The sequence below is a fragment of the Mesoplodon densirostris genome, chromosome 10, assembly GCF_025265405.1.
Source record: "Mesoplodon densirostris isolate mMesDen1 chromosome 10, mMesDen1 primary haplotype, whole genome shotgun sequence".
NCBI lineage: Eukaryota > Metazoa > Chordata > Mammalia > Artiodactyla > Ziphiidae > Mesoplodon > Mesoplodon densirostris.
In genome coordinates this window covers 67865705-67885880 of record NC_082670.1, presented here as the reverse complement: position 1 = coordinate 67885880, position 20176 = coordinate 67865705, and the positions used below count along the sequence as shown (strand labels likewise).

The 20176-nt window shown below is 42.0% G+C and overlaps 1 protein-coding gene across 6 annotated transcripts in view; it reads right to left on the bottom strand.

Moving 5' to 3' along the window:
- The window catches only part of LARS2 (leucyl-tRNA synthetase 2, mitochondrial), a 248413-nt gene that overhangs the window by 42704 nt on the left and 185533 nt on the right, over positions 1 to 20176 (bottom strand). For all 6 annotated transcript variants that reach the window (XM_060110202.1, XM_060110199.1, XM_060110204.1 and 3 more), the window contains 5 exons: positions 16781 to 16888; positions 15429 to 15588; positions 6791 to 6895; positions 3524 to 3639; positions 559 to 842 (listed from right to left, as the gene is read on the bottom strand). In XM_060110202.1, coding sequence (XP_059966185.1) covers positions 559 to 842; positions 3524 to 3639; positions 6791 to 6895; positions 15429 to 15588; positions 16781 to 16888 — 773 coding nt within the window. The remainder of the gene's footprint in view (positions 1 to 558; positions 843 to 3523; positions 3640 to 6790; positions 6896 to 15428; positions 15589 to 16780; positions 16889 to 20176) is intronic.

Genomic DNA, 20176 nt, shown 5'->3' with positions numbered 1-20176 from the left:
ACAGCTTGGTATCTGTTATTTGTTTAATCAGCTGGAATGGTATCATAAAAATCACATGTGAGACATGCCAGTGAATTAACAGAAAAACATAATCCTACTGCCAAAATGAGAAGAAATGAGATATGGTATGTTTCAGTATATTAAAGAATGAGACCCCCTGAGCATACTTGTCCTCGTAGCTATCACTACTCTGCTACTTGTGATAAAATCCCCACTGTTATCACAGTCACTATGTGGGAAAACGGTAAGGCATTTTCTCTCAACTCTGAGAAGCTCTTTGGAATATAAAGTAGAGGAAAGTGGTCTCTTCCAAAGCTATCATGAAAATGTGTAGCTTTTCCATCAGTTGGATCAGCTGTTTCTGGGAAAGATGTGAATTGACATTGCTGCTTCTACCGGCTCAGAAGAGAGGACGGGGCGCTCATCACAGGGGCTGGGCCCCAGATTCCAGCCCCTTCTCTCAAAGGTAGCAAAAGACCTAAGACCTATGTTATTCTTTCCAGCCAAGTGGAAGTCTGGGACCAGACATGGCCACAGCTGGGGGACATGGTTCCTTACCTAGGGCAGGAGCAGTTCACCCACTCCGAAGCCAAGGCCAGTGGGGAGCCTCCCTTGCCAGTGAAAGAGGTGATGTTGGGCAAGGTCACAGGCAAGTCCTCCAGAGGCACGGGCACAGGACCACAGGTGGGGCAGTGGACCATGGGGATGGGCGTGCCCCAGTACCGCTGCCTAGAGATCAGCCAGTCCTTCAGTTTATCACTTGTCACCTCTCCGCCCACTCTCTTCCTCCGGGCTTTCTGAGTCAGGGCTAGAAATGCATCCGGCCGGTTCATACCTGTGAACTGAGAGGGGAAGGAGAGAGATCGCGTTCCTCCCTTGGTAAGAATAAGCTGCCACCCTGATGCCACCACCCTGGATTGCCATTTTTTGTGTGGTCTGTGCAGGGCCGCATTGTGACTCTCTGTTGCCTTTGTGGGCACTTTTCTCCTTACAGTATTAAAACATATTTTATGACAGTGGTGAATAAAGATGAATATAATTTTTGACCTTAAGAGTTCACTTTTTTCTTCTGGTGTTAAAAGAAATTAACACTTTTTGGGGGGCCCCTGAGAGTACTGTGGGCCCTGGTTTGTGGCTCTCCTTATCACCAGAGCCCTGTGGCACCTACAGAGAGAGGCAAATATCAGCATTCAGCTGCCAGTAAAAAACTGCATATTTATTTTAATGACTACTCCCCTATTGAGATAGGGGTAGCCAGAAAAGAAAAGTTCAATATTATCCTAGAGCCGAAGGAATTCAGGCAAGCAGGGCAACAAACTGAGGCCTCAGCTTGAAGGACCGCCCCTTTTGTATTTAAATGCTCCCATGTTACAGACAGCAGGGCAGGACACTAATAGCAGAAAAGAGGAATTCGCTGTTCACCGGACGCTTTTGAGAGAACCAAACTAATAAGAATCGGGCCAGCACGGCTTGCCAACGAGGGGATCGTGGGAACCTTGGAATTGGTTCAGTGCAGGTGTACTGCAAACCCACCAGGTGCCAGCCTTGTGCTAGGCGTTGGGAGCACAAAGATAAATCTGATCTGCCCCTATCCTCAAGGAGCTTACAGCCATGGGGCATAAAGAATAGGAAAGTACAGCTATGTTTATCAAAAGCAGCCTTTTCCATTAAGCGTCTGAAGTGTCCTGAAGATCGAGCTCTCTACCAAGGAACCACTTACACTCTGGGAGAGCACTTTCTTTGTCCTAAACTCCCACTATCATGTAATTATGGTGCAGGTGATCACAAGCTCTCTTGAAAGTCTATCTTCTCAATGCATTACTGTTTTCACATCTCAGAAGCTCATGGAGGCTTTCACCATCCATTCTCCTTCCATCCATTGAAAGAATTCCTCCAGTCTAGATATTCAGTCTAGGGCCACCAGAGGATTCAACAGACCACCTGAAGCTATTTGAAAGAAGCCAGGAAGTGTAATTAATGCTCAGTCTTATACTAAGGAGGGGGCATTTTTCTGGCTAATTCAGAAGACTAATTTTGGCCACGACTGTCCCCTTTCTCGCCCTGCAGAGGGTTATCTGGGTCTCCTTTTTGGCACTTTGGTTTGGCTCTGCTCTACATCTAAGAAGCCTGCTCACACACAGTCTTAAGAAGGGTTTAAGGTTCAGTATCTTAAAACATGACTCATGTCTGGGGATATAATTTATGAAGTGAAGGCACAAACATGAGGTCAGGAAACATTGCCACTCCTTACAGAGGAAAAAAACCTGGCTATTCCCTTATTTTTTATATACATAATATCCTATAGCCAGGTAGTCCCAAACCTGAAAAACCTGGATCTTCAGGTCTAACGGAACCAGGATCACCCAGGTGGGGCCAGTAAGCATCTCCCAGGTGATTCTGAGACATGGCTGGGTTGCAATCACTATGTTAAGCCAGGAGTTCCCAGGCCCTCCTGCACATTAGAGTCACCCGGGGAGCATTGAATGCTTCTGATGTCCGATCCATGTCCTCTCCACTCCCCCAACCATTAAATCAGAATATCTGGGGTGGGACTCAATCATCAGTATTTTTCAAAACGTTCCAGGTGTTTTCAAAGGGCAGCCAAGTTTAAGAAAGAGTGCTCTAAACCAGAACTCTCAAACTTTAATGTGCACAAAAATCACATGGGGTTCTCAGTAGACCAGGTGGGGTCTGAGAGTCTACACTTCTAACAAGTGATGCCAACGCTGCTGGTCCTGGGACCAGACTTTGGGTGGCAAAGTTCTAACCCAGGGATTCTCAAAACGTGGTCCCTGGATCAGCAGCAGTAGTGGTATCACCTGGAAACCTGTTAGAAATGCAAATGCTTCGGTTGCATCAGGGACTGTGAAGCAGAACCTCCAGATGGGGGCCAGGGAATCTGTGTTCTAACAAGGCCACCAGGTGATACTGGTGTGTGCTCAAGTTCGAGAATCACTGTCTAAGCCATTTCCCACTTCCCCCTTCCCCACCTCACCCTACTTCTCCCATCATAATTTCTGGCCTAGTTCAATATCAAGGCTAAGCTCAAATCCTGCCAGACTTACCACCTAGCAAGAGACAACCTTGACCAAATAAACATGACTCAAAACTTCTCTGCTGATTTCTAAAAATGAGTCAAACTTTAGGTGGGAATAAGTCAGTAATCTGGGGAGAACAGAGATCTCTAAAAGGAACAGCCAATTTTGGTCACCTGTCCCAAGGAAGCAGTTTCCCTGGAAAGGTCATTTTTCTTAAGCAGAAGATTCGCAAAATAAAGTTTAGTTGCTTCGATAACCACACTATCCTAGGATCAGGTTCAACTTGGAGCTGATAAGCTTTTAGATCTTGAAGAAGAATATTATTTTGTTTTCATAGATTAAGAAACGAGACTGCAAGACTGTTAGTGTGGGTATGAATGAAACGATAGGCTGTAACTTGCACCCAAAGGAAAATGTGTCATCAAGCTCATGTCAAGGCCCTGAGTTTATAAGTAAGTTCTTCGGCCACCTCCACGGGCACCAACCTCCGCAGAGCTGCTCAGTTTCTCCGTGCCATCTGGCATGGTTTCAATGACTTCAGAGTACGACAGGCCCAGGGTTTGGGCTAAGACAGTGTCCTCTAAGCTGGTGCTGGGAATTCCTGTTTAGGGGAAGAAACACAAAATGTCTCCTTTGCAAATGGCCAAATCACAAAATAATTGACAGGGCTTCCCTGGTGGCACAGTGGTTGAGAATCTGCCTGCCAATGCAGGGGACACGGGTTCGAGCCCTGGTCTGGGAAGATCCCACATGCCGCGGAGCAACTAGGCCCGTGAGCCACAACTACTGAGCCTGCGCGTCTGGAGCTTGTGCTCCGCAACAAGAGAGGCCGCGATAGTGAGAGGCCCGTGCACCGCGATGAAGAGTGGTCCCCACTTGCCACAACTAGGGGAAGCCCTCGCACAGAAATGAAGACCCAACACAGCAAAAATAAAATAAATTAATTAATAAACTCCTACCCCCAACATTTAAAAAAAAATTAAAAAAAAAAAAATAATAATAATTGACAGCACTGACACTCAGCGTTAGCTTCTGAAGGGAGAGACTCTAAAAGACTTTAGTCACAGAAATTATAAAACCACATCATATTCATTGGGAAAATGGAGAAGAGTCTTGGACAAACTCAATACCCTAACACAATAGTTTACTATAGTGGCACTACTTCCTGTAGGTCTTTTTCCATTGCTTAGTTTCTTTTAAAAAATAGTTGTAATTCTAAAATATACAATTTGGGGTGCTTCTGTCACTTAAATAGTAAATGACAAGCATCTGGGGAAGTGTCTCCTTTGAGTGACACAGGGCAGTGGAGTCCTCTTGAGAAGCAGGGCTGACACCTCCAGCAGCTCCTAGCACCCCAGAAAAATCCACTTGGTCAGTAAGTGGAAAGCTGGCCAATGTGTTTCTTCAAACTATGCTTTGTTCCCAGAGGCAACAGTACGTTCTGAATAGACATTTATTCTGCAACCCACATATGCCCTTGAGGAGATGGAGTTGAATGTAAGTATATCACTCATCCAGAGGGCCAAGGCATGCTGTTTCAGCTTCAGCTATTAATACAAACAGGCTTTTTAGTTGTTGGTTCTGTAGGCCAGGGTTTCTCAACCTGGGTCCTACTGACATTCTGAACTTTGCTGGGGGGCCTGTTCTGTGTGCTGTAGGATGTTGAAGAGCATCCCTGGTCTCTACCAGTAGAAATGTTTCTAAAATTGCCAAATGTTGCCTGCTGCCAAATCACCCCTGGTTGAGAACTGCTGTAGGGTCAACTGTCAAAACTGCTGATATCCTTGTGGACACTACACATCACGCAGCAACTGAGAGAGATAAAACTAAGGGTAATACACAAAATGCTTATGTCAGATGTCCAGGAACAACCTCTCTGGAACGCTGCCCTAAAAGGGTGATTTAATGTTTGGGACACACATTCTAAAGTTCCTTGGTAAGATGGAAAACTCCATGGTATGATGGAAAGTTCTGCAGTGTTCCAGCTGAGATTATGGACGAAAAGCATCTAATGAAGCAAATAAACTCTCAGAGTGGACTTGAAGGATACTGAAGGGTGAGGACAAATGGCAAGCAATAAAGGCTGCTGAAAAGTGTTCATGGTCAAGAAGGGAAAAAAGTCATTTACTGCATTCCAAAAGTTTGTGGTCTGTAGTAACTAGAAGCAATCTTCGAATGGAGACCTTGTGGACACAGAATTTATCTGATCACATAAAGACCGCTCTGGGCCACGGTGTTGGTCATATGGGGCTCAGTAGAATGTGAACTATTTGTAACATGCAGGTGAGATGGTGAAAACACTACTTTAACTCTTGTTTACTTTTGTTTCTGTTCTTCTTGGAAGGCCAAGAGCCAATAATTCACAAAACATTAATTACGGAAGTGCAGGAAATCAAGACAACAGGAAAAATGATTTTCCATGCATACCCAAGAAAATCAGATTTTCCTTTTTCTTTTTCCCTTATCCTTCAGAACTCTCAATATTGTGTTAGTACTTTGACTCAAAATACCAAAAGGGGAGACTTCCCTGGTGGTCCAGCGGGTAGAGCTCCACGATCCCAATGCAGGGGACCCAGGTTCGATCCCTGGTGGGGAACTAGATCCTGCATGCATGCTGAAACTAAGAGTTCGCATGCCACAACTAAGAGTCTGCATGCGGCAACTAAGTCTGCATGCCGCAATTAAAAGATCCCTCATGTCGCAACTAAGACCCAGCGTGGCCGAAATAAATAAATAAATATTAAACAACAACAACAACAACAAAAACAAAAGGGAAAAAAGCCACATCAACAGAGGTTCCTTTATTGTTTATCTTGGCTGGTTGTATTAATGAATTTGACTAATTATAAAATGCATTAAAGTAATAGAAGGAATTATTTCCTTTAAGCAACATACTTTCTAGGTTTAAATTGTCAGAGATTTAGAATGACTTGAGTGGCTTAATATCTGTTTTCTGTGTTGATGTTTCTTCAAATCAATTTGCCAAAAAAGGATCTGAGAATTGTGAGCAAAAACATGATTTCAATAAGCAATGCTATTTCTTCTGTGTGCTAGGAGATAGAGAGTGTGGAAATAACTTTCTCCACAGGTTTTGGCACATTGGAGACTGGCTGGAATCTACAGTAGGAAAGCTGTAGAGAGATGCTCGGGTCTACCCTGAGGGCAGGTCTTGGATGGGGTATGATTAGGTCTCATGCCTTGGTTCAATCCCAGACTTCCTGTTAGGTGATGATAGGTTAGAACTCTTAGGAATGAGTAAGGCTGCCAAGGATATCCAATTTACAGCTCTAAATATGACTTCGATTTTACTGCTATTTCACGAACCCTTTCTTGCATAGCTGAAGTTCACCTCCTCCACAAAGCCTTCACCAAAACCCAGCCCACATCGATCATGTGTGCTTTGAATGCCCATCTCAGCAGTTGCTGTTGGTTCTATGAATTCTGAAATTGGATTTTCATCTGAGTTGTATGGTTCCCCACATTGTATAGGCAAGTCTCACCAACTAGCTCTACTGGCAAAATCCATGGGCCAGACATTTTTCATTATTCTCAGTAGCAACTAGCAAGATGCAATATACTTGATATGTTTTCAAAATATGATGCTTAAATAAGAGATGATGAAATGAAGGGACATTCATTTTTACAAAGAGGCAAAACAGATCATGGAATATATAGTCAGCTCTTCCAGGCTAGGATTTTGATCTTAAACCTGCTAAGTACATTATCCTGATTACATTTTAATGGCTACTTACCTATTTTTGCATCCAGAGAGCCCTCAAAGTCAGCTTTGGCCAAGACGACAACAGGGACTTCCTGCTGGGTGAGCATGTTCACAGCCGTCACGGGAGTGAGGCAATCTGAAAATGAGAGCAAACAACTGTGGACGCCAGTCTGCTGGGACTCTAACACCATCTGAATCTCAGAGGAGACAAGTGAGAAAAATAAGCTTTAGAATTTCTGTGTTTTTGTGCTAATTATTATAGAATTTGTTCTTTGAAGGTATTAACAGATAATTCACACTAGTGGAGAATCAAAAGATTAAACAAAAAAAATGAAAATATTCATTCGTGCTCCTAACCAAAGACATGAAAATGGCATTTTTACTTTCCAGATGGTGGAGTAAAGATGTTCCCACCACCCACTTTTCCTTTTGAAAAGTACCTCAAGTATACAGAAGAATGAGAAGCACAACAATCTATCTATGGTGAAACTAAAAGATATCTGAAATTTTAAACTATAACACTTGAAGATGGAAGTGGATAGGAAAGGAGAAAATGACTGAACAGAGAGGAGATCTCCACACATACAAGGACAAAACAGTTCCTTCCCATGTACCATTTCTAAGGAGATACCAGAGGTTGTGGTCCAGCAAAAGGAAGGGGTAAATCAAGAAAGAGACAGACATGGGATCTAGGAAACAGAGAATCCAACAAAGAAAAGAGGGTAGGGACATTTGCAGAGCAGAGACAGAGAGAATTCCCAGGATGACAGATATGCAGAAGCCTGGAGGATGACCAGGTCAGATTTAAGCAGGACAGAGAGCCCCAGAAAGCATCTTCAGGAAAAAAAAGGGGATGGATAGATTATCTGACAGCCTGGAATATGTAGAAAACTTAAGAGGAGTTTTAAAGAGCTTCTGGGAGGATGTGGGAAGACAGTCAGAAATTCAAAGAACACAAAGCAAATTAAAAAAATGAGGACACCATGAACTTCAGGAAAAATAGAAATTTATATAAAAAGGAAAATGTAATCATAGTATATTTGGCTCAGGTGACCAATATTTATGTGGTCATAATAAAACACTTAATTTGGAATTATCCAAACAGTGTGTCATCTTAAATGAAGCTTATTACAACTACTGCAGCAGTGAGATAAACCATACATACATGAATCTTCACTGAATATATGTAGGACTGGAAGCATGAAGACCCCAATAAAGTCCCAAAGGAAGAAGGGATGAGAGGTGGTAAACAATTAGTGAGTTCATTTGAACTTTTGCAACATAAGCAATTAACTACAGTTATAATTTATGAACTATTACTATTTACACCCACTATGTTTTAAGACTTTATATAGATTTATCTCAAATATGTTCTACAAACCCCAAAGTTAAAATAAGCCTAGGGGGACTTCTCTGGTGGTCCAGTGGTTAAGACTTCGCCTTCCAACACAGGGGGTGTGGGTTCAATCCCTGGATGGGGAGCTAAGATCCCACATGCCTCGCAGCCAAAAAACCAAAACATAAAACAGAAGCAATATTGTAACAAATTCAATAAAGACTTTAAAAATGGTCCACATCAGAAAAACCTTAAAAAAAAAAAGCCTAGGAATTAGGATTTATTTTTCAGAGAGTTAAAGATAGGCTCTGTAAACATCTAAGCCAGCTCCGATCTTCCTTCACCTTGGGTGTCAGGAAGCACAGGACAGGGTTATGGTGGGGACAGAGTGAAAATGTAACGCAAATGGGTCTCCAGCAATGAGGTTCAACCAGCACCCTGGTACCATGACTGGGAGGCACCTGCTGCTGGAGCTGCTGAAGTGCTGACACCCTCAAAGTGGACAGCCAGATTTCTGATTCCATATGGTCCCTTCTCAAAGAAGAGGTATACATTTGCAAATTCTGCAATTATGGTACGTTATTAGGAGGATGGACAGTGAGGCGTGGTGGAGTGAGAATAAAAGTCACTAGGTAATGTCTAGAACTGGTGAATGGAGAGACAGCAGTGTAGGCATATTATACAGACATGTGGCGGTCTATACCAGAGAAACAGCGGTGGCACAGACTGCCAGTTGACCCCGTATCTGTCTCTCCTTCTGATTCAGCAATAGAATGTTTAGTTGGACACATGACTGCGTAGCTAATGGCAGCACTGCTCAGCTTCACTTGCACTGGGTATGGCCATGGGGTTAAGTGTAGAAGCAACCTGCAGGTCACGCTCTCAAAGGGAAGGAGCTGCCCTTCTTCCCCCACCACCTTCTTACTGCGACCCAGATGAAATGCAGAACAATCTAGAACACACAGATAAGGGCAACGTCCTAGAGGGGCAGAGCAGGAAGACAGAAAGAGCCTCGGCCCCAACCACCCCACAAAGCAGACTTGTTATACCCACTCTGCATGTCACGTGGGCAAGAAATAAACTTCTGTCCTTTTAGTCACTGTTTTTCTAGGACTCTGTCACAGCCATCGAACTTATATCCTAAGTAACAAATTCCTCCCAAAATTAAAAGTGGTTGGGTAAGAAGGCTACTGTCATTGCTGTTGTTAGTACCCTCTGAAATTTCACGTAATATACATATATCACCTAGATTTTTAAAAACACAAATTAATTTTTATAAAGTGAGATGGAAATTAAAGTAATCTTGAAGTATTATTATTTTTCACCTGATAAGTTAAGAAAAAAATTTAAAAGGGTACCATCACTGTTTGTGAAGTTGCACTGAAATTCATATATCATTGGATACAGTACTCTAAACTGATATAGCCCTTTCAGAAACCAATAAAAGCAACTTGTAAACAGAACTAGAAAAGGGTTCATAACCTTTGACCAAAAAAATCACACTCTTGGGGATGTTTCCTAAGGAAGTAATTCTATAGAGGCAAAGAGCTGTCTCCATAATAGCCCAAACATGAAAAAGGCCAAATGTTCAACATGATAGGGAAGATTTAGGATATTATGATACACTTGAGTTGACAGAATATTATGTATGGATTAAAAAACAATTGGGAAGCCTGCCTAAAAACAAAGAAATATTTTCTGATATCATATTAAGTAAAAACCAAAAAATAAAGACAGAAGCAGTCTGATTTTTAAGATAAGTGTGTGCGGGAACACGAATTTAAAAGAATTTATGACACATACAAAAGAACAAAATTGAACTCCTACCTTTGCTATATATAAAAATTATACTTAATTTAAAAATGGATTAAAGACCTAAATATAAGATCTAAAACCATAAAACTCTTAGAAGAAACATAGGTATAAATCTCTGTGATCTTCGATTAGGTAATGGTTTCTTAGATATGACACCAAAAACAAAAGAAAAAGTAGATAAATTGGACTTTAACAAAATTTAAAACTTCTGCGTTTCAAAGGACACCATCAAGGAAGTGAAAAGAAAACCCACAGAACTGGAGAACATTTTTGTAAATCATATATCTGATAAGAAACTTGTATCTAGCATAAAAAATTATTACAATTTAATAATAAAGACAACTAAATTAAAAAATGGGCAGATGATCTGAACAGATATTTCTCTAAAGAAGATATATAGGGCTTCCTTGGTGGCGCAGTGGTTGAGAGTCTGCCTGCCAATGCAGGGGACACGGGTTCGTGCCCCGGTCTGGGAGGATACCACATGCCGCGGAGCGGCTGGGCCTGTGAGCCATGGCCGCTGAGCCTGCGCCTCCGGAGCCTGTGCTCCGCAACGGGAGAGGCCACAACAGTGAGAGGTCCGCATACGGCAAAAAAAAAAAGAAAAAAAGAAGAAGATATATAAATGGCCGATAAGCACGTGAAAAGATGCTCAATACCATTAGCCATCAGGTAAATGCAAATCAAAACCACAATGAGATAATGCTTCACACTCACCAGCATGACCATAATAAAAAAGACAGACAATAACAAGTGTAGGCAAAGATGCGGAGAAATTGGAACCCCCATGTACTGCTGCTGGGAATGTAAAACAGAACAGCTGTTTTAAAAAACAGTCTGATTGTTCCTCAACCAGTTAAAAATAGAGTTACCTTAAGACCCAACAATTCTACTCCTAGATATTGGGTTGGCCAAAAAAATTCGTTTGGGTTTTTCCATTCGATCATATAGAAAACCCCAAATGAACTTTTTGGCCAAGCCAATATATACACAAGGAAATAAAAACATATATCCACATAAAAATCTGAACGAACGTTCATAGCAGCTAGCTGGAAAGTGGAAAGAAACAAAATGTCCATCAACTGATGAATGGATAAATAAAATCTGGTATATACAATGGAATATTATTCTGAAATAAAAAGAAATGAAGTACTGACTACAACATGGATGAACCTTGAAAACATTATACTAAATGAAAGAAGCCAGTTACAAAAGAACAAATATCATATGAGTCCATTTATATGAAATGTCCAGAACAGGAAAGTTTATGTAGAAAGAAAGTAGATTAGTGGCTGCCTGGGGCTGGGGGAAATAGGAGGAATGGGGGTGACTGCTAGAGGGTATGGGATTTCTTTGGGGGATGATAAAAATGTCCTAAAATTGACAGTGGTGATGGTTGTAAAACTCTGTAGATATACTAAAAACCAATGAATTGCACATTTTAAATGGCTGAATTTTATATGTGAATTATATCTCAATAAAGTCATTACAAGAAAAATATGAAAAAAAAGTAGAGTACTTGCATTAAAGGGTTGAATTTTTCTCCATTTTCCCACATAAAAGGTCTATAATGACAGTTTTTCAATTAGAAAAAAGTTCTTGGCCAGGCCTAGCATTCTCCACATTTCTCATTAGTCATGTGCTGGTGACATGAAGCAGGAAGCCAAGGAGAAATCCCAAGTAACTGAAGCAGTTCATACAGGGGTTAAGTCACAGCTAAATGCTTTAGAGGATACAAAGGATTACTAACTTAATAGTTAGTAATTACAAAGGAAACATTCCAGTCAAGAAGCTGCCCTCTGCTCTCAGGGCCCCCACTGCAAAAAAGGTAGGTCTTTTTTTCACCGGCCCCATGGAAAAACAGACCAAAGTCTCTGTTCATAACTCAGCAAAGCAGTGCTGCTTGCAACTAGGTCCCAGGCATGCTCTGTGGAAACAGGGTCCTCTGGTCAAGTAAGCGTGAGGAGAGCTGCATGACGTCCCCTCGTAGACAGTCGCAGTGCACGTTAGCACAGCGAAGGCACTAAAAAGTCCAGAAGCAAAGAAACCTATTTATTTTTGCTTTATTCCAGGTCACCTGATCACGGAAGCTTTCCTCCACACAGCATCTATTAACATGTGCTGAAAGGATGCTAGTAGGAGCAGTTTGATTCTAGAATAAACTATTATCCACAGGATTCTGTTCCTTACCCTTTGTCCCACTCCCATGCTGAATCAATGGAGACGGGGCAAGACAATAGGGAGCAATAAATTATTCAGTGTTCTGGGGCTTCTCTCTATGTGTCAATAACAACAGGGTTTCTAAGTCATCCATTAGGGAGACCTCATTTACCCTTTTGGCAAAAAATACACTGTGTAGACCACTGGTGACTCAGAGCTGAAATGTGTGGTTCCGAAGCCCCAGGGTTTGCATATTTTAATATTAGGAATGTAAGAAAAGACTCCAGGAAATGTCAGAACAGCTTCTAGAACTCTGATGATATTTCCCTATTGATGCTTTTTATGGTTTCTAGTTCCTATCAAGTCACAGCTTACATAACATGACTTAAATCAGAGGCGGTCAGCTGAGAAAAGGAGGCAATGCCAATGATTATGGAAATACACTCAATTTCAAGAACTGTATAGAGAAGGACCTTAATTTTTGCTCTCTTAAAGGAATCTGGGCCAATTATAGTATGCTGAGCAAAAACAGTACATTTAGTCAGTAACATCCGCAACCCAGTCGGCCAGGCCAGAAATCAGGGAGTTGTCCCAGGAGCCTTCCAAATACTTCTCAGAGCTGTTCTCGCCCCTCCATTCTCATGGCCACTGTTCTAGGGTCTTCACCATCTCTCACCCTAACTAATGGGGTAAGCCAGCTCTCCTGCCTCTACTCTGCGACTCAAGCATCACCCTGTCCACATGTGTCATCCTCCTCCTCAGACCCCTCAGGGCTCCTTCTGTTCCCACCAAGCGCTCCACCCCACCTTGCTCGATAGCCTCATCACCTGCGCTGCAGAGAAAACTCAACTTAAAAAGGTGAAATGACCATCCTTAAGTCATAGGATGGATCTGGGATCAGAACCTTGATCATCTTGTGCCAACTCAGGAGACAATATGCAGATATCAACTTAGCAACTGCAGGAACTCATGTTTGAGAATTTAAACTTGTGCAAGTGATATATTCAGTCCCAACTGTGTGCTGCCATGACTTGCAGCAGTCACTGCTTTAACATTAGTTATCCTCAAAACTGGACATTTGAGGGAAAACCAAGCTGCTTGCCTGATTTGAGCCAGATGGCAATGGTAAATGACACTAGTGATAAGATGTTCAGATTTAAAATGTGACCTCAAAGGCCAAAGGAGGCATAAATCCATATTCATATGGTAATTTTAATTCATTGGGAAAACTGCATTACACTCAAGCACTGTACTGGCCATAAACGACTGATTCTACATGTCAACACCCAGAGACTTGACATGCAAATTAATCTAGAGACTTTGAATAAATTGACATCTGCAAAAAGAATATTTCCATTCTGAAAATTAGAATCAGAAAATTTAGAGCCAAGTGTAGTGTTCCATTGGTAATTATTTCAGAGATTACTAAAAAGAGCGGAGAACAAAGTGAACGAGCCATTCAGCGCCAAAAGGAAATAACCAGGCCAAGTCAGGTCTGCTGATATCCAAATTATCATGAAAACACTGCTCTCTGCATATGCTAAGATCATTTCTTAATTTCTTACATATGAAAATGTTTTGGATTTATATAGTGTCTTTCATGTCAGGAACTCCATCTTTTGTAACTTATTAGCTAGTTAATCCTCTACTACTATTACTTCACTTTAATTTGTGTCCCCAAATTAACCATGGGAAAAAAAATCTAAGGCCAGATGTTTATATTTTTAAGTTTTTTCAATTTTAGATATTATTCAACCAACATAGCCCTCAAGGAATCTCAAAATGCTCATGAAAGTAAAAACAACGAGTTTTCCCTTTAAACTAAACAGTTGAAAACAATCCAATCTTTCTTTTGAATACGTGGAAAATAAAACTGAGAGAGATAGCTACTGGACTTTATAAGCATACACTGAAATCTTAAAAGTCTTTTCTCCATTTCAATATACAACAACAAAAGAGATGAAACCAAGTGATATCTGTCCTGTGCCAGTGAATTACATATGGATCTGGGTCTCCTCTGCTATGACCCCGCCTCCGCCCCCTGAAGACAGGACTGTGAATGGCCATCTATGCATCCCCGAGTGCTCAGTATGTAGCAGGCTCTCAGTAAGTATTAACTGATCTGAATATTAATGTTGTTAAGTAAACAATTAGAAGTCCTAAGCAGAGATAAGCTGGGATGACATTGTTTATCTTTCCAATGTGATCAGGAAATCTTTCATTCTGACTATTTTAAGAACAGCAATTAAAAAAAAACTTTATGCCACCATTCAAAAATTTTTATTAATCAAATAATTTAAATAGACTTCCAATAATTCAGACTGTGTGCTTTGGGTTGAAGTTTATAGTCTATGAAAAGTGAAGTAGGCTGAGATTTTTACAGAAATTTTACATTTCTCTGGAGACCTACTTCTAAATGACAGGGGAGTTCCTTTCGCCTGCCCAGGATCATATCCCCTTCCTCTGGTAAGAGCCTCTGAGTTTTAGAAAGCTACCCCTTCCTCACTGATGACAGTCTTGTTGGTCTATCAAGGAAGGTGCCTGGCCTTCCCTTGGACAACAAAAAGGCCAGGGTCCCCAGTTACACCAAGTGAACACCCTTCTCTGCAACAGGAATCTCAAACCAAGTGCCCCAAGCACTGAGGGCGAGGTGAGAGCAGATTCCCTCAGTCAGTGGTACGCAAGAGACTATTTGTTCCTGCTGCCCAAACCCCCATGGCTGTCTGGTCCAAGTCCTCTTCCAGACTGGCTCTTCCCCACAGCTTTCCAGTATGTTCCCCTCCTCCCCTGGGTTAGCCAGAGATGGATTCTGTTGCTTACAACCCTGGAATACTGACTAATGCATAGGCACTTCCCAATCCTCACTGACCAACACCTGCCATGCCAACTCTAGGTCAGCTTGATCCACTCATTTAAGACCTATATTGAGCAGGACTCTGCTTGTCTGCTCAGATCACTGTGTGAATTCTTAAAGATACTAAAATTAAGTTATTGAAATGTTTCCCCTAATTGTCATTGGTTTCCTTCCTGTCCCTGTCAGTATAGTTTTATATGATGATAAAATTATAAGTTAAGTACCAGATTCTATTCCTATCAGAAAAGAGCTTTAAATCTAGATTACATTTAAAGGGAAAGAGTTGAGCTTTCAAACAAAAACTTACGAAGCGTACAAACTAGTAACTCAAAGTAACTTAACATTTTCAAAGTTCTTTTTGATCCTCATGTTTTAAAATCAAAACATGAAAAGTTAGGCCAAGGAGAATAACAGATCACACAAGATGACATATGTGAAAGGACCGTGAACTCTGTGAAACATAAGGCATAATGCCCCCGTCTTAACCTTAACTTGCCAACTCACCTTTGCCAGGGATGAGAGCCTTCCGAAAGGCATCCTTCAGAGAGCTGTGCCCATGTAAGAGTCTGTGGCTGGGAGAGATGGCCACGTGGGAGGTGCCGTAAACGGCCTCGGGGGTGGCCGTGTAGGCGCTCAGCTTTTCTCCTGTGACTTGCCCATCAACCTGGCAGGGGGGAAGCAGAGTCATTTCATTTCTCATTCCTCCCTCTGGGCTGCTGTGCTCCCCAGCCATATCCCTTCCTCCCACCCCTCCCCAATCCCAGACAGTGGTGACAGCTTCTGACCATAGCCACAGGGATGTGGGGACCTGAGGTGGTCCCTAGCAGGGGCAGAAAGGGCAAGAGAGAAGAGGGTCGCAGCTCCTCTTTCACGAGGCCTCCCCAGTGCCCACAACCAGGCATACCTGGGGGCCCCAAATCAAAGGGGGTCAAAGCATGCTCAGAAGGATGCCTTCCCCGGTTCTTGGCTCCTTTGTTCACAAATCAATAATAACTGTCAATGTTATTCATCCTGAGAAAGGAGCTATACTTTGCTCCAGGATTTAAGTTACAAATAAAGGCATCATTTCTAACCAGAAAAAGACACTGAGGCTAATTCCATTTTGAATAGGAAAGAAAGGACAGCCTGAGCTGAGCTCAAGAATGAGTGCTCCTAGGGCTGGTTAAATGCCTTTCAAGGGAGAGTCAAACATTAGGCACCAACTGAATGCCAACTATGTGACAGACACAGAGGACACAGAGAGGCCAGATCCTCTTTCCTTCACACATTCAAATGTGCTCACAAAGTGCCAATGATGTGCAAAGCGCTTGGGGCCCAGAACTAAAAGTCCACATTATGGACTGAGTGCCAATTAGGTGTCACCTATGGAGCCAGGCGTGGGGCCTCAGAGGCACAGCCATATGGCCCTGTACCTGCAGGACTGAGAGTGTTCCCTCTGGAGATGTCTCATTTTCAGGTGGGTCCAGGAATGAAGATGGAAACACTTTCATGATAAAATATCGGGCAAGGGAGAGAATACAGAAGACATTCCACATACAGTAGCCAGGTGGCGCAGAGACCTGCATCCCTCACCCTGGTGGAGAAGCAAAGGCCTACAATGTGATCACATCTTGAAATGAAAATTTTGGATGTAATGAGTTAAATAAAATATGTTATTAAAATTAATTTCACCTGTTTCTTTGCACTTTAAAAAATGTGGCTACTAGAAAATTTGAAATTACATATGTGACTCTCAGTATCTTTCTACTGGATAGCACTGCTGCAGAGTCTCAAGTTGCTGGTCTCTTCAAAGAGTTCTAAAAATGCAGAAGGGGGTTTCTGAGCATTAATTGCTGGAGATGCTCTTGCTTGATCACCTTTAATGTGAAGTCCAAATGGCAGCCCACACAGTCCCCGATCCAGTGGGCCTGCATGCCTTTTATTCCGTACCATTCCGGAAGGTCTGCCAGCGCGTCCTGCATGGGCTGTAGGAATGAAAGGAGAACGGAGAGGTAGAAGCACACAGCTTACTTAAGACAAAGCAAGTGATCTGGGGCTCGCTAAGGTGGGAGAACTGGGGACACTGAAGGAGGTTCAGGATTTAGCCCTTTTCTCCTTCACTTGTCAGTCAGAGAGGTCCAGCAAAGGTCACACAGATGTACTCATCATGACTCAATTTAGTGAGATGGGTTTCACTCATTTCTCTATTTTGAGTGGGCCAAGGTTTCAGAGAGAGAAGAAAATTAACAAGGAGAGACCATGATTAACATCTTTGATGGATGTGGTTAGTACATTCTCCTCCACAGCCTGGGACCTAAACAAAAGAAGTTCAAGTTTATGAATTTTTAAACCCTAAGATAAGTCATTCACAGGTATGGCTATTCTACAACTCAACTGTATTATATATAGAACATTATAAGTTTATTTAAAAAATAAAAATTAGCATAAGGGAAACCATCACATTTATTTGTGTAACATTTACTATTAAAAGCACACATTTTCATCGTTGTCTAATTTTAATCCTAAAATCCTACAAAAGGGAGGCTTTTCAATAAACTATTCTCTATGGTCTCAAGCTCATGCCATCCCTTTATTTGAAGATGAGATACATTCTTTCAACAAATAAGTTTAAAAGTAAATCATATATTTATAATAAGCGTCCAATTTTAAATTCCTAATTGTATTATGACTAATACAGGCAACATAACGATGCTTTATTCATGTAGTGTTTTGTAATTCATAAAGTGCTTTTACACACATCTCTTCTCACACACTCTGGGTAAGGTAGCTCACTTTCAGATTAATGAACCCACACTGAGAAAGGGTATAGCTTTCTCATGCAAGCCTGCAGGAAAGGACAAGCCAGGACTAAAACCCAGACCTTACTAACTGCATTCTTTTGCCTACAGTGCAGACTTACTCTATCATGTGATAAACAACACAGAGCATTTTCTATACTTGTCATCTATCTATCCATTCTCATTTATTCGGGAGAGCCTGCAAGTTTCAAGATCCAGAAATTTCTTTTGAGGCAAAAATTGTGGATTATGGACACCATCAAGTTGACCAGCAATGTGTTCATTCATTTGTTTATTCCGAGGAGGGTATTAATTCCCCAACCCTAAACACAAGGACCTCATCTGGGCATTGGAGACTTGGGCATACACAAAGCAGGATGTGCCAGAGTCCCTAAAATGAAGTTTAAATAATGCACACATGGAGCCTGCTGCTATTAGTTGGGTAACTGATCAAAATGCAATGCCAAATGCTATTAGCATCACAGAAGATGGGACACGGGTTGTGGAAATGAATCAAAGGAAAAGAAAAATAGTGGGAGGGTAGGGAAGAAAAGTAACAGAGTGAAAAGTAGGGAGAGATATAAAGGATTTGGGGGGTGGACCACAGAGGAGAAGGAAAGTCATAGGAAGTGGGTGGGTGAGGAAAGAAAAGCTCCAAAAAGAAAAGAAAGGAAAGGAAAAGAAGCAACTAAAGAGTGCCTACCCAGCCCACAGTAGGGTGCAATGACCAGTCAATAACAGGGTGAGCCTTCCTGCCATGAGGCTGTCAATCTTGAGAGAAAAGCAAAGGAAAGAGGGAACGGAGTTACACTAATATTAAAATAGAAACCAGACGTGTGTGCAAAATCGGAAAAGGAGAGCACTGGAAAGCCTCAGTGAAGAGCTCAAGCTGTCCTTTTAATGCAACGTCACACTAAGGCTCAGTAAAGGCAGGTCCCCTTCCTTTTTGCTACCAATAGGAACCTAGCTATGTGACACTTGGCATAATCCTCATGCAGAGACACAACTACCCAGCTCATGTTTATAGGTCATCTTCAACAAAATGATTCTAGGGTTCTCCCATTTCCAGACCATTAATCACGAAAGATAAAAACGTTTTTTATGAGGAAATGTCATTAATTAGAAACCGTGGGTATTTTATAGTCTACCTGGTCATTTGGAAAGGAGATCCACAAAAACCAAATAGCTGATGACAAAGATTCAGAAATACTTTAGGTAAGTTTTGAAACTTCATAATTCAGCATGACCTATGCTTAAGCCAATTCATGATGTTGATGAAACGGTATTGCCCAATCTCCCAGGGCAGGATCAAGGAAAACCAGAGTTGCTAGTTTTAAGTAAAATAAGCAGATCAACATGTGTCAATGCAATACATATGTTCCAACATCTGTGCTTGTGAGATGGCTTTCCATAGGATATACAAAATGCTTTATGGGTCAAGTAAAGTTGCCCAAAAGGACCATTATGTTTCAGTATTTTCCTGAGTGAAAACTGACTTTTGAGAAGGTGGTAAAAGTCCTGCTTCAGGTTCCTGACTGTTCATTACTTCTATTAAAGTGGCTTTCTTTTGGTACAGACTATTATGTATAAAATAAATAAGCTACAAGGATATATTGTACTGCCCAAGGAATATAGCCAATATCTTAAAATAACTATGAGTGGAGTATAATCTCTAAAAATTTTCAATCACTACATTATATAACTGAAACTAACATAATATTGTAAATCAACTATACCTCAAAAAAAAAAAAGTCAGAGCAACGAGATTGGTTCAAGATGGTGGAGTAGAAGGACGTGCCCTCACTCCCTCTTGCAAGAACACAAGAATCACAACAAACTGCTGAATAGTCATCGATGGGAAGACACTGCAACTCACCAAAAAAGATACCTCACATCCAAACACAAAGGAGAAGCCACAATAAGATGGTAGGAGGGGCACAATCACAATAAAATCAAATTCCATAACTGCTGGGTGGGTGACTCACAAATGGAGAACACTTATACCACAGAAGTCCACCCACTGGAGTGAGGGTTCTGAGCCCCACGTCAGGCTTCCCAATCTGTGGGTCTGGCAACGGGAGGAGAATTCCTAGAGAATCAGACTTTGAAGGCTAACGGGCTTCGATTGCAGGACTTTGACAGGATTGGGGGAAACAGACACTCCACTCTTGGAGGGCACATACAAAGTAGTGTGCTCACTGGGACCCAGGGGAAGGAGCAGTGACCCCATAAGAGACTGAACCAGACCTACCTGCTAGTGTTGGAGGGTCTCCTGCAGAGGCGGGGGATGACTGTGGCTCACTGTGGAGACAAGGACACTGGCAGCAGAAGTTCTGGGAAGTACTCCTTGGCGTGAGCCCTCCCAGAGTCCGCCATTAGCCCCACCAAAGAGACCGGGTAGGCTCCAGTGTTGGGTCGCCTCAGGCCAAACAACCAACAGGGAGGGAACCCAGCCCCACCCATCAGCAGACAAGT